Genomic DNA, 21,785 nt, shown 5'->3' with positions numbered 1-21,785 from the left:
CCGTAATGATAAAAACAAACTACAGCGGTAGGAAAAGTAATTTGTACAGTGTGAACAAAGAATTTTTTTTATTAATTATTATTCTCATGACGTGCTTATCCACTTTCATCCGGACATAATTTTTGTTTACATTCTTTTTATTTAATTTTATCATATTGAAGAATTTAGTAAAGTAATTTTTTGTTAAATCCATAATAATTACAAGAAAGTAGTGAAATATGGCGGCTGTGACATAATGTGATTGCTCGTGAGTGTTTGGCCTTTAACATAACATGTACCTTCCTAGAAACTTCAGCATGACAAAAAAAATAAAATTAAAAAAAGGTTTGTTTCATAAATTACATTATTATAACAAAGGGATAATCCTCATTCACCAAGTTTCTGCCGGTTACTACTCACTCTTTAGTTGCATTCTCAAACTCTCCCAGGTAACTGCCACAAAACTCATTCATTGCCCTGTCTTTGTTTTTCTCTCTCATTCACCATTCATTCTTGTTCCCTTGTTCTTACAAACTTCAATGAGTGAATGTTATCCAAAAATTCTAGCACTAGGACTAGGGGTCAACCTTGTTTAGATTTCTGAAATTTCCTCTTTGTGCTTGTCACTTTGTTCAACATATCATTACTTCAATTACTTGATCTGTTCCTGTTATGTCTTTTGAGTTGTAAAAGGTTCAGCCGAGTCAAAGATTTTTGTCTGCAATAGCTTTAGTTAGTAATAGCAAAGCACCTCACAAACTAGATCTCTGTAGAAAGTACAATTTTACTGTGTTACAAGCAACATGATTTCCACGGATTCCCTTTTGGAAAATTTTCCTGGTTCCGTGAATGGATTTCTATTTGAAAATGGTCCTGTTTCGGTATTCTCGAATCAGAATCCTGAAAGTGGGTTCAAGTTCGATGATTCATGTTCCCCTTCAGAATCTGCCACTGATTCTGGTCCTGCTTCTGGGACAAGCTCAAATGGAGAACATGCTGAGAGTACTAAACATTCCAATCCAATTCTCAGATACATAAGCGATATCCTCATGGAGGAAGAGGATGATTTAGAGCGCAAACCTTGCATGTTGCAAGATTGTTTGAGGCTCCAGGCTGCTGAAAAATCCTTCTATGATGCACTGGTTCAAAGCCACCCTTCATCACCCCATGAATTCCGTGATGATAACCCTGACCCAGATGATAATTTTGCTGGAAGTGGAACCACTAGTTCTGAGAGTTATAGCAGTTATACCACTGATAATTCATGTGACTCTGATTGGTTTAATGGTTCTGGTGACTTTGAGGCTTCTTTCCTACAAAGATCTCTGATTGATCCGTTTAGAGAGACACAAGCAGTGGTCCATTTATCAAATGGAGCCTGGAATACGATCCAATCTCGGAACATGCCTCGCGTGTTTGAAGAGGGTGTGATGCATGGTTCTATGACAGCTAGAGGATCAAGGGAGAAGAGAAGCCATCTGATGAATGATATCTCACATGAAGAAGAAGAGAGAAGCACCAAGCTTTCAGCTGTCTCCTCTGATGATTCAGAGCCATCTAGCCTGTTTGATGAGGTGCTGCTTTGCAAGGATGGCAAGAGTCCGGCCATTTTTTATGCTGACCGTGAACCATCGTCAGCACAGATTGCTGACTCGGGTGCGAAGACAACGCGTTCGAAGAAAGGTTCCAACAAGGGGACAAGAGCAAGTACAACAGTGGACTTGTGGACTTTGCTAACTCAATGTGCACAGGCTGTGGCTAGCTATGACCAAAGGACTGCAAATGAAATTCTCAAGCAGATTAGGCAGAACTCTTCACCATTTGGCGATGGACTTCAGCGGTTGGCTCATTACTTTGCTGACGGCCTTGAGACACGGTTAGCTGCTGGGACACCAAAATTCATTCTCTTTCAGTCAGCATCTGCTGCTGATATGTTGAAAGCTTACAGAGTGTATATCACAGCATCGCCATTTCATAGGATGTCGAATTTCCTGGCTAACCGCACTATTTTGAAGCTAGCACAAAATGAAAGCAGTCTTCACATTATTGACTTTGGAATTAGCTATGGCTTCCAGTGGCCTTGCCTCATCCATCGGCTTTCGGAGAGGGAAGGTGGGCCGCCAAAGCTTCGAATAACAGGAATTGATCTTCCTCAGCCGGGATTTAGGCCGGCAGAGAGGGTTGAGGAGACGGGGCGGCGCCTGGAGAAGTACTGCCAGAGGTTTGGAGTGCCATTTGAGTACAATTGCCTTGCACAGAAATGGGAAACCATAAGACTTGAGGACCTCAAAATTGATAGGAGTGAAGTGACTGTGGTAAACTGTTTGTACAGATTGAAGAACCTGTCTGATGAAACTGTGACAGCAAACTGTCCAAGAGATGCTTTACTAAGGTTGATCAGGCGGATCAATCCAAACATCTTCATGCATGGGGTTGTCAATGGCACATACAATGCACCATTTTTCCTGACAAGGTTCAGGGAAGCACTCTTCCACTTCTCAGCATTGTTTGATATGTTTGAAGCTAATGTGCCACGTGAAGATCCATCAAGACTTATGTTTGAAAAAGGGTTGTTTGGAAGGGATGCGATCAATGTGATAGCATGTGAGGGAGCAGAGAGGTTTGAAAGGCCAGAGACCTACAAGCAGTGGCAGGTTAGGAACCAGAGAGCAGGGTTCAAGCAACTTCCATTGGCACCAGATCTTGTGAATAGAGTGAAGGAAATGGTGAAGAAGGAATATCATAAAGATTTTGTAGTTGATGAAGATGGCAAGTGGGTTTTGCAGGGATGGAAAGGACGTATTCTTTTTGCTACTACTTCTTGGGTTCCAGCTTGAGCAATGACTGACTCCTAAGTCCTAACCTACTCATTGCCTAGGAAAATTGTTTTAGGTGTAAGGTGCAAGATTAAGGGTGTATTTATTCTTGAATACAAATGAATCATGTTCATATTTTATTTCAATTTGAATAATGTGTAAATACACTCCTCATCTGTGCACTTGTGAACTAGGTCAGAAGACACAATCTCCTCTGCAATCTCCTATTGGAGAAGAATATATAATAGTATTTACATCAATGTGCTAATTGCTCTGCAATCTGCAGTGAGATGCTTTGAGCATCCTAGGAATGTAGGATGAGTTTGGCACTTATTAAATATCTTCATTATTGCCCACTGCTGTTATCTATTTAATCTTGTTTATGTAAATTCTCTAACAATTTGTTGCGTTTCAAAACGGCTTTACTACTACTAGAATTTGGAGCGAATCATCAAATTTCTTTCTGGGAATTTTGACCTCGGATATATTAATTTTTAAAATTGTGAAAATATCACTCTAGTCATATATTAGTTTAATAGTTACAAAAGTTGTAATATTAATTACTTTATAAACTATTATAGATTAATATGATGGAAATCTATAAATTTTACGGATTAATGCAATAATAATTATATTATTAAAAGGGATTAGATGAATTTTTTCATATTAAAAATGACAGCAAAATTATAAGAGAAATTATGAAAATGTGCATTAATAATGTTTTCCTTAATTAGTACCCCGAAAGTACTCGTTACTTGTTATTCAATAATTTCAATATTGACTAAAAATTAAAATTTAGCGACCGACAAAATCTCTTTCTATCCCTTAACTTTGTTTTGTAGCATGACGCATGACTTCAGTTTGACTCCCCCCACAAATGCAATATATGTGCACATGATAATCAATTATCATAGACTTATGGTTATTGGTTTTCTAATTCATTTAAGAAAAACGTTGTTTTTTTTCTTTTCTTCACAATCTTTATTTTTTTTATATTATATATTTATATTACTTATTTAATTTTGCATTCTCTATCTTTTCTTTCTATTTCTTTTTTTTATTATTGTAAATATTGGAATAAATTAAATTTTCTTTGTGTTAATCATTAGTTAGATATGATTATCTATCTAGACACAGCTCTTCCGGTTGTGTGTGGAGATAAGAGAATTTCAGACGTGAAATCTACATCCGAAAACTGACAATGGCATGCCTAATGCCTATCGCCTTCTAAGTTCTAACAATTTCAATAAAATACGTCATTTAATTCTATCATGCTTCCACCCAAAAGTATAGAAATCTAGAAGATTCTATAATTGAGGAAAAAAGACTATTTTTCTCTGCGGTTTTTTATCTGTAACATTTGTGGTCTTTTATTTATTCATTGATTGTGAAGTGGACGAACTCTTGCATTTGTTACTTTACATTTTCTTCATTGTCCTTTCTCAAATTGATGGTCCTCACTCCTCAATAGTGAATATTATTGGAGAGAAAAAATAAAATAAATTAATAAGTCTCTTACCATTATCAGCCAGCAGATGCGAACAAAAAAAAACATTTAAATATAAAATAATTCTCACTTTATAAATTAATTTATAATATTAAATATTTATATTTTAAAACAATACTAAAACTTATTTTAATTATTATTATTGAGTTTATCATATCAATTACTATTATATTATTTTTAAATCATTTGTAATTTTTTTTTTAATTCTGCAAATTTTATATTCGATATGAATATTTTTCAAAGTGAGAAGAATGTTTTGGAAATCCTATTTTAAAATAAAGTATATAAATAAAAACAATTCTCATTGTCTAATGTATAAAACTTGTAGTAATTCATGCATATGCATAATTATTAATTTTATTTTACTTATCATATTACATGTAATAAGAAATTGTGTTAGTGAAGCATGTGACAGGAACAATATTTTACTTACCATATTATATATAATAAGAAATGAGTTAATCACTTATATACTGTTAGTATAAAGTTTTTTTATATTGACAATCAATTATATCTCTTAATTGTGTCATGTCACTGTTAAAAGTAAATATGTTTATAGTGATATGACACAATTAAGAGATATAATTGGTTGTCAGTATAAAAATCCTTACACTGATAATATATAGGTGATTAACTCATAAGAAATTGTGTTAAAGAAGCAATGACAATAACAACTAAAGTATATAATCTTTTTTTTCTTTTACAATTATAAAATATTTAGTTTATATATATAAAACAAACAAACACGACTTTAATTGCAATAACAATTTTGTATGTAGACATATAAGAGTTTAGTATAATTCTTTATATATTTATTTATTATAGTTAATTACCGACTTAGAACTAATGTATGTAATAAAACTGAAATTGCTATTTAATTTAATAAGACCCTACTTATATTTGATAGAGTCAACATAAGTATTCCATCTAAAGTTTTTGAAGTTAGAAAATTACATTTTAAAAAATAAAATGTGATAATAATTATTGATTAAAAAATTAGTAGTTGATATTATAATTAATTTTATATTTTATTTTATAAAAATTTAATTTTATCACAAGTCTTAATTGTTAATTTTATAATTAATAATTATGAGTACGTGTATTTTATCTAAAGTCCACATTCCAATTTAGATGAGTCAAATTTCAAAAATAAATATAATAAATAGATAAAAAGTTAAAGAAATTTTTAAAAACATTCTTATTAAAAATATCTCTAAAAAATACTCTCTTACAGAATAGAAGGGGTTGATTTGCTAACGATTAATCTTAACTTAAAATTTGATAATAATAAAAAATACATATTTTCAAATAAATATTACCTTTCATATTTTAATTTACTTCAAATATTTTATTACCAACGGACAAGTCAACTTGTTTAGAAATTAAAAAAAATAGTTAATATTTAAGTTTGTACATTGCACAGACTAAATATTTATAATATATAACTAAAATTTATTTAAAAAAAGTATATATAAATAAATATTATGTTTGAATATATAAATCATATATAAAACTTGTATAATTAGATATTTAAGGTACATAAATTATATTTTTATTAATGATTAATAATTTATATACAGTAAAATATTATTTTTTTATTTATAATTTATTTTAAAAAATATTAAGAAATTAATTCATAAATAATTATGATAAATAAAAATAAAATTAAATAAAAAGTTTAAAAAATTTTCCTAAAAACTCTCCCATTAAAAAAAATTCTAATAATCCTTTCATTGAAGAAAATTCCTAAAAACATTGTTGTACAAAATAAAGATTTGTATTTAATATATAGGAGTTAATTTTTTATTTTATTTATATATAATATTATTATTAAGAAACTGGAAAAAAAATATAAGCAATTATTTTACACATTTTGAAAACTATTAAAAAAATCCTCTTAAATGGTGCAGTGTGATATAATTATAAACAGTATTTTAGTAGTGCAGTTTACATGTTTATTATAATATAACTAAAATTTATAATAAGTATTATATTTGAATATTTCAGTATATTAAATATGAATTATTATTTTGGATAAGAAAATTTTTTTCAACAAGAGAATTTGTGCAGATTCTTTAAATTTTTTATTTAATTTAATTTTTAATTATCATAATTATTTATAAATTAAATATTAATATTTTAAAATAAATTATCAATAAATAAAAATATTTTTTGTTACAATATAAATTATTTATCATAAATTTAAAATATAATTTGTTTATTTATCATGTAAAATTTAAATATAATTTATATATTCAAACATAACATTTATTTTTATATAATTTGTTATAAATTTTAATTATATATAATAAGCATGTATGTATATATATAGAGAGTCGGGATTTGTCAAGGTATAAGTCGAAATACTTAGATTAAATCTTATACCTTTAATAATTTTTTGTATAATACAAATTTAACCGGTTTTATACTTAAAATCATGTTTACCAAATGTCGTATGATTTCAAAATTATTTAGTAGGTCATTATATTATTTTATTTCAAGATATAATATAATATTTAAAATATATGTACATATCTAGCTATTTTTGGATAACATATATAAAAAAGTTTAGCTTATGTAAAATTTAACGTACACAATCTTTAGTATAATATCACATTATTTAATGGTTGTATCAGTTAAATCTACATTATATAAAAATTATTAAAAGTATAAGATTTTATATAACTATTTATACTCACAACTAGTTTCAATGGATTCATACACACACACACACACATATATATATATATATATATATATATATATATATATATATATATATATATATATTATTTAACTTTATAAAAATAATTATTTTAAATATATAAATTATATTTTAAATTTAAGAAAAATAATTTACATTGTGACACAATTTTATTTTTATCTATTGATATTTATTTTGAAAATATTAAAATTTAATTATAAATAAATATAAAATTAAATTAGATAAAAAATTTAATACATAAGAGTTTATTTCTTTTAAATATTACATACCATTAATTGGACGATGAGAACAGCCTGGCATGGAATAATAGATAGATTGGATGAAATATATGATAGATAACAAATAACAGTAATAGATAACTAATTAGATCTTTCTCCAAAATAAGAGATAACTAATTAGAATATTGTTATCTGTCATAAATCTAATCTAATCTAATCTTTAATAAAAACTTATATCAGGCTAGCTAGTATTTAAAGTCCAACCTTAAACTGTTGCTCTCAATCTCACTGTAGCTTTGGACTTCAAATTTGCGATACTTTTTGTTTTCTGCTTTCTGTTGTTGAATTACTTTTTGTTTTCTTTCTGTCGTTGAACATCCATTAAAAAGGTTGATGTTATGTTACACAATCCTCTACAACCTTTTCTTGCTTTTTCTTTGTCAAATTTCATGCTTTTATCTTTGTTAATGAACAAGCTTTTTACAGGATAATTTTTCATATGGTTCTTGGCTTTGGATTAAAATCATTGTTACAGCTAGCATTTGTGCTTTAAATCATTAGGGTTTTTGCTTATTTGTTCTTTTGTTATACAGAGAACATGTTGCCACATCAGTTCGCGGAAGATTTCTCAGACTCATTCAATATGGTATTTTTTTTTAATTTATTTTTTTCAGATTCAGACTATTCATCCTGCATTGAGGAGTTATGGTTTGTAAAGGGAATAAATTAGTGAATATTTGTTGGTATATAAAAAAAAACTATATGAATCGGTGTCCAAATTAATTTTTAAACATCCTTTTCTTTTAATTCACGGAGACAACTTCTGGAGATAAATTTTAAAATTCAAGCGGGAGTTAAAACAAATAACATTTTATCTTTTATATTTAAAAAATGTGTTATGTGTTGTGTTCATCAAAAAGTCTACTCCTTTTTAAATTTCTTGTTAATGCAAATATGGATCACAATAAGCATTTGCATAAATTAGCACACAAAACTATTTATCAATTAATTTGAAGTTGTGCTAGTCTAATCATGTGTCGAATTTGATCTAACATGCATTTATATTCGATCCTTGGATAGAGAGTTTTGTTATTTTTAATAGTTGTAACTTGTAATTAATTCAAATAAAATTGTTTTTAATAAAAAAATACATGAGATAAAAAAAGGTTACCAACACAACAAATTTTTTTTTCAAAATAAAAAACGCTGGCATTAATTTGCATCGAGTGAAAACATATGTAGAACTTGGATGAGGCGGTGACTTGAGTTTTTATCAATGTGTCTGACTCATTGATTACCATTATATTTCTTAGAAAATTAATTCCTTGCTGTTTTGATGAAATTTGGTATAATTGCTTTTGATAATATGATTGGGGTTGAGTTAACTCTTTTTTTTTTTTTTTTTTCATTTTTTAAGGATTGGGAAGAGGATGACATGTTTGAAGAAGTTTACAGATGCTACCCTGTCTCCTTCATCGAAAAGGTATGACTTCTTTCTTAAACCCAAGGTTTTCTGATCATAATTTAAAATATGAGAGAAACTTATCCTTTGGTGCTTAATACTTGTTATAAGGATCCATTGATCAAGGATAAATGGCTCCACATCTCTGCCATTTTACCACACAAATTTTTCATTATATTAGTCCATAGATCATACTTTTGATTTTTAGCATTTTTCATGTACACAAATGACAAAATTAGGAAATCACACTTTTTTATTTTTTATTTATTTATTGTATTATTGTATACCCGTGTTGATCCAAACATCAAAACTGATACCGACTTTTGATATTTTGCAGTCAAATTTGGAGAATGGTGGTAAAAGTATGTATTCCTACAACTCATATTTTATCTTTGCTATATAATATCTACGAAATTTTGATAGCTTTTCATGCTGACATAAACCTGCTAATGCGAACTCTTTTTGCCTCAGTTATCATGCCCCCTTCAGCCCTACATAGTCTTGGTAAGTCTATGTTTGTCTGTAAATTTGATTCATCTTCTCTCTGACTAAATTAGTTGGTTATTCGTGTAAAAATTTCCAGTATCTTTGGACATGGAGTATCCTGTGTTATTTGAACTGACAAATCCTTCTGCTGAAAGAGTTACCAACTGTGGAGTCCAAGAATTCACCGCTGATGAGGGGAACATATATATGCCAGAATGGGTATATACTGATTTTCTTTCCTTCTTTGTTCATATTTATTTCTTTATCAGCTTAATCAGTTTTGTTTAAACTTTTGTTATTTGCTGATTATTGTCAGATGATGGAAAATATGCGCCTAGAAGTGGGAAACTATGTGTCTCTGAGAAGCACCAGCCTTCCAAGTGGAACATATGTGAAGCTGCAGCCTCACACCAAGGACTTTTTGGATCTCTCCGATCCAAAATCCATGTATGAATGTGTCACATATAGTTGCATGAATCTTTAACAAATCTCATAGTTGGTGTGCCAATTAACATTTTCTTAATTTCTCACTCAGCCTTGGTCATTTTTACAGCTTAGAGTATTCACTGAGGAGCTACTCGTGTTTAACAACTGGTGACACTATAATGATCGCTTATAACAACAAGAAGTATTACATTGATATAGTTGAAACCAAACCCTCTCCTGCAATCAGCATAATTGAAACGGACTGTGAAGTTGATTTTGCTCAACCTCTTGATTATAAAGAACCCGAGAAAGAGTTGTCACCTCCTTTGCCTGACAATGGACCTAATGAAGGTTGTGATTATGAGGGATACTAGTGACATTTTCTCTAGAACTTACTTTCTTACACTTTCATTGTTATTAATTAAAATTTGTTGAAAATCACATTGTATCTCACTTAATAAGACATTTGGTAGTGTCGGTGTCACTAGCATTTCTCTTTTCTTTGTAAAGCACTTCTGTTTTTTCAAGTGTAAAATTCATCAAGAAGATTGTGACTCTATTCTTTGTTTCAGTTCAAGATAATTCAGAAACAAAGACTGCAGGGATCATTCCATTCACTGGTTCTGCAAGACGTTTGGATGGCAAACCCTCAACACAATCAGCTGAAGAATCCCCCTTTTCAATGCTAAAGCAGCAACCGACTGAAAATGAAACCAAGAATTCCAATTCTAAACCATCTCGAACTTCCGGAAAGCTTGTGTTTGGGACAAATGCACCAAAAATTCAGACACCCCCAAAGGTGAGTCTTATTTGTAGTAATCTTTGTGGAGCAGCAGACACTTGCCCTCAACCTATGGTTCATTGACATGATTTACCAAATTTTCTCTTATTAGGCTTCTCTGGAAAGCACACCTCAAGAGTCATCTTCTGAAGAAAAGCCAAAATTTGAAGCTTTCACGGGAAAGAAGTATTCATTAAAAGATTGATCTTCCTTAGGCTACGTTATAGGTAGCTTGGTTTAGTCAACTAGAGCATCGTCGAGATGTCAATCATTCATATTCATATTTATGAACTATTTTTTGATTCACTTTGCCTGTTTCAAACTCTATTATATATAATATATATCATTAATCGTAAGCTTCCATGTACGGATTTATGAGTTATTTACTTGATTATCATCATCAGAGTACAAAACTCTATTATATATATCATTAATCGTAAGCTTCCATGTACGGATTTATAAGTTTGTAAATTTTATAAAAATTATTGGGGAAATATATCAAAATTAATTTTTAAATTAATAACTTAAAAACTTTCCACTATCAATATATGTCTATAAGCCAAATGAAATAAAGTAGAACACAAATGGAGAGAAAGAAATAGCTACTTGTTTGCCGAGTGACGAGAGTAAATTAGTGTTTTTAAATTTGAGACTCTCATAAAAATTGCTTGCAAAATTGGAAGTGCGACGAAATTCACACGCCCTTCATTTGGTATGATAATGATTAATAATAATGAGAATTATAATAATTATGACTAGTGGAATTGAAGTATTTAAAAAATAAAAATAAATAATAAAAATATGTTGATTCAAAAAGTTTTTTAATTAAATAAAAATTTTAATTTTTTTAGTAAAAAGATATAATGATTTGTTAAATGTGGAGAATAAAGTAATTACTAAAAAAATATTTTCTTTATATATATTATAAAGGTTGAAATATTTCATGTCTTTAATAGTTGTTATGTAAACAAGATATTAGAAGATTGTATATAATTATTCAAAGAGAATATAATTTTTCTTACATTCGAGAGATAGTAAAAACCAAAAGTGACTACATAACTCAATATTTTCTTTATAATAGGTATAGAAGATAGATTATAAAGGTATAGATATTGATAGAATAATAATAATAATAATAATAATAATGAAAATGATAATAATAATAATAATAATAATGATAATAATATTTATTTATTTATCAATTTTCAAACTAAATTCCTTAAAAAATTAATTCTCGCTTTATTTTTTCTAAATTAAACAACTTTTTTCATTCTATTTTGTACTTATTTTTCTTTCTCTATCAAATAGATCAAATAGACCTATGTGACTTAAAATCAATAAATGTATACTTGTAAATAAATAATATAATATTTACTCAACTTCATCAGAGAAACGCAATTGTGCTACCTCACAACTCACAAGGCTTTCAAGCTATTATACATGGTTACATTGAAAGAACTAATATGATCATGTGTGTATGTATTATCGCATGAATCACATTAATTTTTATGCTTATACTGTAATGGGTGAAAATTAGCAGACGGGGTGACAGGATCACATGAAATGAAACTAATCCATCAAACTAAAGATGAGCAAGAAACAGAATCATAAGGTGTGGCACATGACCAACAAGGGTTACATATAATATACAGAAATTAGAGTTTAAATGACCATATATTATAATAATCAGATCAGAGAGCTGCCAATACAGTATAAGACACCACCAATTGGAGGGAGGGGGGACCTCTAAGCTTTTACTGGTGTTTCAATTCCAACCTTGTACTGAACAATTTCATGCTTCTCGTCAGAATCCCAAAGCTCTGGAAATGCCTCCCTCATATTATGAATACTCTCTAATGCATGATCCACTCCCATCGAACGAACAGATGTACCCACCTGCATGCACGTGCCATTTGGATTAGACATTTAAATTTATATCAAATTATGTTATTTGAAAGGATTACATTATATGCTAAGAAAATAGACGGGGAAAAAAGGCCTCACGGTCAAACTTTAAAAAGATTTTTGTCCTAATGCAAGAATAAATGTTTTAATTCTAAGTGAGCGTCCAAATGCAGCAACATAAAATATGCTCCTATGATTCGTTTCATTACTTACCACGACTGTGTGGAGGCCCAAGCGTTTGGCTGTCACTAAGTTGCGGACGCTGTCATCAAAGAACAACTGAAAAGAGCAGAAGCAATAAAAATAGGAATGAATAAATAATGTCATTTGTCCCAAAAAAAATGTCTAGAGATTAAGAAAGGAAATGATCACTTTAGGCCGAAGAGCAACACAGTGAAAATGCAAAAGATAAGAACAATGACGAAGTTTCTCTAATCCCTTTTCTTTTTGCAAGAGATGATACCCCTTTGATAATTAATGAATAAGGCATGGTGTAAATATAATAGGATCAATTTGAATGTGTTCTGGATTTTAATTTCAAAAGTTTATTTTATATTGAAGTAAGAACTGTTGTTCAGAACAAAATATATATCTATACTAATAGATAATCTGTACTAACTTATACTAATAGATAAAGAGAATACTTCTTTCTGTAACTTTTTTTTGTCATAACGATTGTGGACAATTATATCCTTAATTTTTAAGAAAAAAATAAATACTTTTAATAATCGTTATTAACCAACTTTAAATAACTGCTCACATTATTATATTTGAAAACTATATACTTCTATATACTTACTAATAGATAAAAGGAATACTTCTTCTGGTAATCGTTTTTCATTTACGATTATATTCTTAATTTTTAAGAAAAAAATAAATACTTTTAGTAACTATGATTAACCAATTCTAAATAACCGCTCACACAATTATATTTTTTTTTGTTTATTTTACTTTTATAAATATTTAGAAGTGCCTCTTTCCCCATAATAAGAAGAAAAAAGAATGTTAAGCATTAATTTGAAAACAATTTTAGACATGAGAAGGGATAAAAAACTCGTTAAATTTATTTTGGAAATATGTTTACTCCGGATGTTTCCTTTGTTTCCGGAATTAAAAACAAGAGTAGGAACAACCTACTATACCTATTTCTATTTTCAGTTTAAAGAACATATAAATTGATAATAATTTTAAATTTTTGTTTTTAAAAAATAAGTTACCCAAACATATATTTGTGTTTTTTAAAATTTTTAGTAATTTTTAAAGGTGTGGACTCAAATTTGAGACGAAAGAAAACAGCTACAATGTACGAGGGAAGAATCCACGTTCTTACTGTTCTTTGAGGATCAATATCTGCTAACTTGAAAGCATTTTCAAATGCATCCTCAAAGGGTTTGCAGACCACAGGGGTCTTTGGAAGAATCATATCAGATTCAGGCCTCTGAATGTGCTCACAAAAGTCAAAAATTCCAGCGTATTCACTGCCATCTTTCTCACAAGGAGGATTGGTGTTGTTGGAGGGATTCAGAGTGTCAAAGCTTATAATTCTTTCAAAGCAGTCCTCCAGACCAAGGCTTTTAAGCGCTCTAACTGCATGGTTTGTGTCTGCATTTGTAAATATCTGAAAAGGGGAACCAAGAACAGATATAATTATACCGAAGAGAGGCTTCTCCTTAAGTACTATTTTCACAATTGAAAAAATAACTTAGAAACTTACAAGTTTCCTAACAGGCAGGCTTTGCAAAATGCCCCTGAGAACAGGGTCTGGTTTCAGCAGATTATTATATGGCAATCTCCCATGAACAAAACTGTTCAACACAGATGCACATTTCACATGGTTTAAGCTTTAAAGTTGATTGAAATGAATGGAAAAGTGGACTAATAAAACATGTTGAGACAATTACCTATGAAAGTCATCATATTTAAAGTCATAACCAATTGCCTGATGAGAGGACAAGGTCACAAGAGAAAAAATGACTAGTTCTTGTTAAACATCGGTTTTGCATTAAAAAAAATATAAAATGTTCGTAATATATTCAATTATTTAAAGGTTAATTAAACATACCTTTAGACCAGCCATCGTTGTCCCATAAATCCTGTATAATGGACAGTTTAATTGGGCAACTTTGGCAGCCTCCATCCCAAGCTTCTGAATCATATACTCTGTGCAATCAACCCAGTTTTTATTAAAAAAATAAAATAAAATAATAACCTTAGCTTCAATACCATAAGTGGTAAAGAAAAATGTTTTATTGACATCAAAATGGGACAACATTTTGTCATCCCCTTAAATTTTGGGGTATAATTTTGAGACGTGTATTAAAAAAGGATCGAAAGAAAGTGAGACGTAGAGATAATTGACTATGGTATCATATACTTTGTCAAATTTTTTTTTTTTTTTATGTTCCAATAATAGAAGTCTGGAAAATTGATTACCTTCAATATTTTGTGATATTTGTGCCGACACTCCAGAACTCAAAGGATAAAGGGTGTCATCAAGATCTGAAATTATGGAAAACAGGTTATACATTCATAACCTAGGCAGGAAAATAAAGCAATTGTGAGATAACAAATTCAGCATTGATTGTAAAGGATTACCAAATAAAAGACAATCATATTTTGGCTTTGAAACTTCCTGAAACTTATGACCGTCTTCCATTTTCACTTGAATATCGTTGGCCTGATTACAAGTAGTCACAAGCACACTTAGTGAGAGAAAAAACAAAAAACAAAAAAACCCAAAACAGAAGCGTGAAATGAAACTGCACATTGTCGTCTGAAAATTTCATTTTAGTACTCCCAAAGAAGGGAAAAAAAAATCAAAATTTGATCTTCCAGTCCATGTCCGGAAAAAATGAAAAACCGCAGATACCAAGAGTGCAGGTTACAAAAATAACAATAAATGAACATACAAATCAAAAAATTAACACAGTAGAGAACCGTAGCAAAAAAAAAATGCAGAAACAAAGGGCAATTGTTGAAAACGAAAAGGTTTCATTTTTATAGCGAAGAATAAGAGGGGGGTCGAGCACAGTTTGGTAACGTTAAAGTAAAAGCGAAGCAGAATGAGAAAAGAGAGAGAATGAGAAATTACTGGTAGTTGAGAGAGGAAGATGCAGAGCGCAGGAAGTAGAGAGAAGTAAAAGAGAAGAGAAAAAGAGTTTAAATAGAGAAGAACGTTTAGAAAATAAAGAATCGCGTTCGCATGATTTTTAAGTGCGTTGAAGATCTGGAAACAGAATCATCAAAAACTATGTTTTTTCAAGCCATCCCTTTCTGACTTATCAGATCTTTTCACCAATTGACACGTTCAATTTGTTTAATTTTTTCAACATTTTATGAAAATGAAAATATTAATAAAATAATTGTTTATTTAATGTCTTAAAAAATTCAACAACATTCATTTTATAAGGATAATGTATTATTTATTTTATCTTTATATTTATAATTAAATCTTATATATTAAATATGAACAATTATTGTAATATTGTAAGTAGAATATTGTAGTTATTTTTAATTATATTGTTGTGTTTAATCTTTAATTATTGTTTTGTGTTGAGAAGCTCCAGAGTTTGGTGAAATTCCTTCTAAGTATTGTTGTTAGGAATGTTTTTAAATAGATATCAAGTTAGACTTGTAAGAAAAAAATATTTAAGCTCTTTCTTTATAAATGTGTTTTACTAGTTCATATTTTTAGAAAAGTTAGAGAGAGTAGTGAAAGAAACTTCGAGGATTTGAAACTTTCCTTTTCTTCATCTCAAATTCTTAAGCGAAGATTTAAGCTTGGAGGGTTAAAATCATTTCTGGGATGTCGATGCAGAGATTTCGTGAAACTTTCTTCTTCTTTCTCTTCTCTCACGGGTTGGGAGACCTTGAGATAATGGAAGTTGGAATTCTTGTTTTTAGTTAAGTTGTCGAGTTATTGAATGATTTATGAGTTGAATGTTGTTAGAATATTTGAGATTCATAGTTGTGTAGGTTGATTTCGAAGTAGGTTGCATGTTGAAATTGGGATTCTCTTGAATGAGTTGAGCAAAAATTGATGATATGGATACATTGATGGTTGCATGAGGCATTTTATGAGATTTTGAGTTGTATGATGATAATAGATGACTATTTCTAAGTTGCATGTATGAATCTTGTTGTTGGATGAGTGGATTTATGGAATGATTGGGTTGTTCTTCCATTGTTATGTTCATTGTTGAATTCATGCATTTTTTGGGTTTGATCGCTTAGAGCGCCCATGGGAGGTGCTCAAAGTGAGTAGGTGCGACCAAATCAAAGGCACTCTCTTACTTCACTCACTTGGAGCGAATTATGATTACTCAAAGCAAGATGCAATGGCTTGAGTGAGAACTTACTCACTTAGAGAAGGGTGATATGGTGATGCAAAGGTAGTAATTATGACTGCATTTGCTTAAAGTGAATTCTTGAACGTTCTAAGCGAATTACACTCGCTTAAAGTGAGGGTTGACTCACTTGAAGCAAACAAATCGAGATTTCTAAAGGTGTTCACTATCTAAGCTCGCTCAAAGCAAATTTAGGGTGCTGAAAGCGAATTTTATTGCTCAAAACGAGCTCACACTTGAAGAACTGATTCATTGCCTATTTCTGGAGGTGATGTTCCAAATGATATGAGATGAAGACTCATTGTAGTTATTGCATGTTGATTAATGAACATGAATATAGTAGATTGATGTATTACATGTGTTGAGATGAAAAATGTAGTTCATGTGATGTACATTAATTTATAAAGATGATGTTTTAGGTGGTTAAAGTTGGAAGTTGATAAATGAGGAAAGTTGTATTACGTTGTATGATGCTATGGTTGGTTTGTGTTGACCATGTTGTTGAGTTGAAATGGATGAGTTGTAAAGTTGTAGGTTGTGTAGTTATATTTAAATTGATCTATGTATATCGTTGTCATGTTGTTGGGATGATGAATATTGAGAATTCTTTAGGCATTCCAACATGGTGTTGAAAACTTTGTTGATCAACTAAGGACTAGAGGAAATATTGTTTTAAAAGTTGCATATCCTATTGTGTGGATATTGCATTATGGTGTTTTGAGAGTCCAATTTGTTGAAAATCTTTTTTGAAAAATTGACCCTTAAAGAGGATAGTGAAGCCTCCTCTAGGGCCTTAGTTGGTATTGTATGTGGGGAAGGTTGATGCATACGTGCATAAAGTAACCATAGTATATGGGCAATGTCGAGTTATACTGATTACAAGTGACCAACCAAGTAAAGTATGAAGTCAAAAATTTAGTTTTTAATTGAGTATCTGAAGATCACAGTATTTGGAAGGTATTTAGTGAGTTAATCTCATAGAAGGTTTAGTTAAGCTAACTAATGTTATGGTAACTCAAACCCAAGTTACTATTTCGTAACAGTAGTACTTGTAGACCCCTAAAATTGTCCGGGTCGGAAATAAGACTCGAAGACTCTCAAAGATCGAAGGAAAGTCAGCCAGAAGGACTCCCAGAAGACCATAGGATGACTATCTGTAGGTTTAGAGGTCTTAGAGTAGCAAAAAATAAGAAAGTGGGAGGTTTGGAGCTCAATACGGCCTCCTTGGAGTTCAGTACGGCCGTACTGCACATTTTGAACTACAATACGGCCGCACTGAACTCAATACGGCCGTATTGAAGTTTCTGAACTTCAATACGGCTGCATTGAATTCAATACGGCTGCACTGAACTTCAATACGGCTGCATTGAATTCAATACGGCTGCACTGAACTTCAATACGGCTGCACTGAACTTCAATACGGCCGTATTGAGGTTTTTTGAACTTCAATACGGCCGTATTGAATTCAATACGGCCGTATTGTAGTTCAAAACTTCAATACGGACCGTATTGACCCCCAGAGGCCGTATTGAGCCTCATCCCTATAAATATGACGTCAATTGGACGTCATTTGACACTTTTACACACAGTTTTGACTCCCTCCTTGAGTATTCTGGGGTTTTTGAGCAGTGTTCTGCCCTAGAAATCTCTCTGGGAGTCGATCCGACGAAGTTCTGGAATTCCGAGCATTTAGCTTGGAGATTCGAACCTAGTCGAAGGGAAATCCTCCGGATTTCCATAGTTAAAATTTTATAGGAGGGAGCGAGCGGTCTTGTAGAGGGAGGGAACGCCAAAACGCTTCCCAATTTCTGTCAAGATATATAAGAAAGCACGCTTCAAAGGTTTATCTCTTTAAAGTCCCTTCTTTTACCGCTTTCTGTGTGTACATATTTAAACTGTCATCATGTAGATAGTTAATTTATAATAGCTTAGAATAAATAGGGGTAATTTAGTAATTTCGCACTATTATTTTTAAATAATCTGTCATAGGGAACCCGAAAGGGGCGCTGTGGGGTGCTAACACCTTCCCCACGCGTAACCGACTCCCTTACCCGACTCTGGTTGTAATGGCCGAAGTCGATTTTTGAATCGATTGCCTTAAACCTCTTTTTCCAATGTTTTGAGTAAAACATTGGTGGCGACTCCATGAACCCTTCTTTTTTATGAAAACCGCTAATTCATGGAGGGTCCCGCTTGGGATTAACATGGATTGGTGAGCCTTTTAATAAAATTGCTCGTTTGACGAGGTCTCAGTTTGAGAATAAGTCATTCTAGCAATCCATATTTTTTAACAAATAAAAGAGTCCAACCATCCTTCGCGAATGCCGAAAGCCCGTTTCGGGCCGGTGGCGACAGATGGCGACTCCACTGGGGAAGCCTCGAGAGTCAGTCCCATTTAGTGACAGATTATTTTTAACAAATAATAGTTAAAATTACTTCATTACCCCTTGCTTGTATAATAACATGTTTTACCTATTTGGCTTTAAATAACTGTTGTATGTTTAAATTTTTGCAATTGTTTGAAATAAAAACTGCACACAAACCATTGCACACAACAGTTCCCTCTATACCCGGGGGCATGAGTGGTAAGCCATAGGGAGTGGATGTTAGTACGGCTGGTTGTCGAATGGGTCTATAGGTGCCCGTAGACCGTTGTCGGAAAGCATCACTCAAGGTGATAACCATGAACTCGAGTCCGACAGTGCGTTGGAGCTTTCCATCGACTTACGACGAGAGGAATTGGGTCCCTATAATGGGGGCACCTTGGGGGCCTCAGACCGGTGAGAACAGTTAGAACCACCTTGAATATGCACCTTTCTGCAGGAAACCCCTACCTCGTGATTCGCTCGTGACTGTTCGTGGATGAGTGAATTGTTTGTGTAAATGCTTATGTGCAATTGTTTGTGCATTAATAAATAACCTCGTGATAAGGTCTAAAGAATAATCCCCATGCATGAAAATGTCATGACATGAGAGGAAAAACCAATGTGTGAAAATATAATAAAAGTAAGGAGCATAGGCATCATTATCAATAATACCTCATGCATCCTCATCATCATTTATAGGTTCACTAATACCCTCTCGATGTGAGTGAAAGAGACCCGTGACTATTGAGATTCTCCGTTGTGGAGAGATCATAGGCTAGGGAGGGTGATAAACTTTCATCTTAAAAAGGCAGCGCCTTAAAGATGAAAGATTATCAAGCTCACATCAAGAGTGTATTCATATCATAAATAAGCTAATTAGAATAAACATTCATTTTAGAAAGTGGCTGGTCATCTCTCTGTCCTCACGCGCGCGCAGAAAATCAAGAAAATGGAAGCGCTGGAAGAGCAAAATAAGAAGCTCACAACCGAGCTCTCTCAGCTCAAAGAACAGATGACGCAAATGATGGAGCTCATGCGTCACCACAATATGCATGGATCACACCACAGTGACCATGAGTCCCATCATGGAGAGGAGGAAGAGCACGAGGAAGACCCTCCGCGAGCTGTACCCCTTGGGGCGGGGATTACGATTAGAGAGCCTGAAATTTCAAAAGACCAATTCCACGCCCTAGAGGATCGGTTGAGGGCTATGGAGGGGCATGATTTTGACATCAAAGATGCCACCGACATATGTTTAGGAGGGACATTCAATTCCCTCCTAAATTTAAAGTGCCGGATTTCCCAAAGTACGTGGGATCGACTTGCCCTAAGAGTCATCTCACCATGTACTGTCGCAAAATGGCTGCATATGCCACAAACGAAAAGCTCTTGATCCACTGCTTCCAAGAGAGCTTGGCTGATACCGCGCTCAACTGGTATATGCAGCTAGATGGAAATCTAGTACACACATGGAGGCAGTTGGCCGACGCCTTTCTCAAGCGCTACAAATACAACATCGACCTAACACCCGATAGGTCAGATCTTCAAGCCTTGAGTAAAAAGAACGATGAATCCTTCAAGGCGTACGCCCAACGTTGGAGGGAGTTGGCGGCACAGATAGAGCCCCCGCTGTCGGATAAGGAGACGGTGTCCTTGTTCATCAATTCGTTGACTGGTCCCTATTATGACAAGATGATAGGGAACACGACAACACTCTTCTCGGACATCATCACCATTGGAGAAAGGGTGGAACAAGGACTCAAAAGTGGGAAGCTGGCTAAGCCTTCCCAACCATATGAAGCTAAGAAGGCCTTCGGGAAGAAGAAAGAAGGAGGAGTCAACGCTATAACCATTTCTTCATCTTCTTCCACTTCGAAGTCAGGAAAGTCGCAGTATAACCCTGTGAGGAAGCTTGATAAACTTCCGACCACATATAGCGACCTCCTGCCGAAGTTAGTAGAAGCTCATCTTCTAGCTTACATTCCACCAAGGAAGATGGATCCACCTTATCCCGAGTGGTACAAACCACAAGATAAATGCCTATACCACTCGGGGGCACCAGGACATTCAACGGAGAACTGTAGGGCTCTCAAACACAAGGTCCAAGACCTTATTGATGCCGGGTGGGTCACATTCGATTCGACAGCACCCGACGTGAGCAAGAATCCTCTACCAAAGCAGGAGTAGAGAATGACAAGCCACAATAGGGCCCCTCCGTATTTTTCTTTTCTTTTAGGGACTCGTGATCAGTACCCGAGATCATGAGAACCTTTTCATGTAAATAAGGGTCTTTGTACAAATTTTAATACATATCAATAAAGAGGCATTTTTCACACATTATTCTCTCATTTGTTCTTTTCTCTCTTTCCCTCATTAATATTAATAAATTCTAAACCTAAACAGAACCAATAAAACAATTATGTCTGTGATTGTTCGCTCCGACCGGGATCCGAAAGTTGAGGATGAATGGGTTGAGTTGGACAGTGATGAGGAGACCATTTCTCCGGACTTGCAAAGACTGCTAGATCAAGAGGCTCGTCTACTCCAACCGCATCAAGAAAAATTGGAGACCGTGAATTTGGGGCAAGGCCAAGAAATAAAAGAGGTCAATATTGGAACCCATATCAGTGATGAGATAAGGGAGCAATTGATCCAGTTGTTAAAGGAATACAAAGATGTATTTGCATGGTCGTACCATGATATGCCCGGTTTGGACTCTAATATCGTCGAGCACAAATTACCACTGAAAGAAGGGTTTCGACCCGTCA

The 21,785-nt window shown here is 32.6% G+C and overlaps 3 protein-coding genes across 3 annotated transcripts; 2 read left to right on the top strand and 1 right to left on the bottom strand.

The window, feature by feature from the left end:
• The first annotated feature begins 337 nt into the window (after positions 1 to 337).
• LOC109798373 (scarecrow-like protein 30) lies at positions 338 to 3,151 on the top strand. The gene has a single exon (XM_020358608.3). The coding sequence runs from the start codon at positions 783 to 785 to the stop codon at positions 2,814 to 2,816; it is 2,034 nt and encodes a 677-aa protein (XP_020214197.1). The 5' UTR covers positions 338 to 782; the 3' UTR covers positions 2,817 to 3,151.
• Positions 3,152 to 7,466: 4,315 nt separating this feature from the next.
• LOC109799199 (ubiquitin fusion degradation protein 1 B) lies at positions 7,467 to 10,792 on the top strand. Its single transcript, XM_020359738.3, has 10 exons — positions 7,467 to 7,634; positions 7,839 to 7,891; positions 8,663 to 8,728; positions 9,045 to 9,069; positions 9,179 to 9,211; positions 9,291 to 9,412; positions 9,510 to 9,640; positions 9,747 to 9,970; positions 10,192 to 10,418; positions 10,513 to 10,792. Exons 2-10 carry the CDS (start codon positions 7,844 to 7,846, stop codon positions 10,603 to 10,605), a joined length of 969 nt encoding a protein of 322 aa, XP_020215327.1. The 5' UTR covers positions 7,467 to 7,634; positions 7,839 to 7,843; the 3' UTR covers positions 10,606 to 10,792.
• Positions 10,793 to 11,959: 1,167 nt separating this feature from the next.
• LOC109798691 (uncharacterized protein C24B11.05) lies at positions 11,960 to 15,552 on the bottom strand. Its single transcript, XM_020359046.3, has 9 exons — positions 15,397 to 15,552; positions 14,901 to 14,982; positions 14,739 to 14,804; positions 14,368 to 14,465; positions 14,207 to 14,244; positions 14,020 to 14,110; positions 13,636 to 13,923; positions 12,519 to 12,584; positions 11,960 to 12,296 (listed from the first exon to the last, which is right to left on the bottom strand). Exons 2-9 carry the CDS (start codon positions 14,959 to 14,961, stop codon positions 12,147 to 12,149), a joined length of 858 nt encoding a protein of 285 aa, XP_020214635.1. The 5' UTR covers positions 14,962 to 14,982; positions 15,397 to 15,552; the 3' UTR covers positions 11,960 to 12,146.
• Between the last annotated feature and the right edge of the window lie 6,233 nt (positions 15,553 to 21,785).

The sequence above is a fragment of the Cajanus cajan genome, chromosome 8 (assembly GCF_000230855.2).
Source record: "Cajanus cajan strain Asha chromosome 8, NIPB_CcT2T_4, whole genome shotgun sequence".
NCBI lineage: Eukaryota > Viridiplantae > Streptophyta > Magnoliopsida > Fabales > Fabaceae > Cajanus > Cajanus cajan.
The sequence above is the reverse complement of the archived record's forward strand: the minus strand, read 5'-3'. Positions and strand labels throughout refer to the sequence as shown.

Bases quoted from the DNA above. Each gene is read 5' to 3' on its own strand.
- LOC109798373 (XM_020358608.3), top strand. From the start codon at position 783: ATGATTTCCACGGATTCCCTTTTGGAAAATTTTCCTGGTTCCGTGAAT.
- LOC109799199 (XM_020359738.3), top strand. From the start codon at position 7,844: ATGTTGCCACATCAGTTCGCGGAAGATTTCTCAGACTCATTCAATATG. The intron at 9,413-9,509 runs GTATATACTGAT...GATTATTGTCAG, and splicing joins ACATATATATGCCAGAATGG to ATGATGGAAAATATGCGCCT. The intron at 9,641-9,746 runs GTATGAATGTGT...TCATTTTTACAG, and splicing joins CTCTCCGATCCAAAATCCAT to CTTAGAGTATTCACTGAGGA.
- LOC109798691 (XM_020359046.3), bottom strand. From the start codon at position 14,961: ATGGAAGACGGTCATAAGTTTCAGGAAGTTTCAAAGCCAAAATATGAT. The intron at 14,466-14,738 runs GTAATCAATTTT...TTGATTGCACAG, and splicing joins AATATCACAAAATATTGAAG to AGTATATGATTCAGAAGCTT. The intron at 13,924-14,019 runs GTAAGTTTCTAA...TCCCCTTTTCAG, and splicing joins GCCTGCCTGTTAGGAAACTT to ATATTTACAAATGCAGACAC.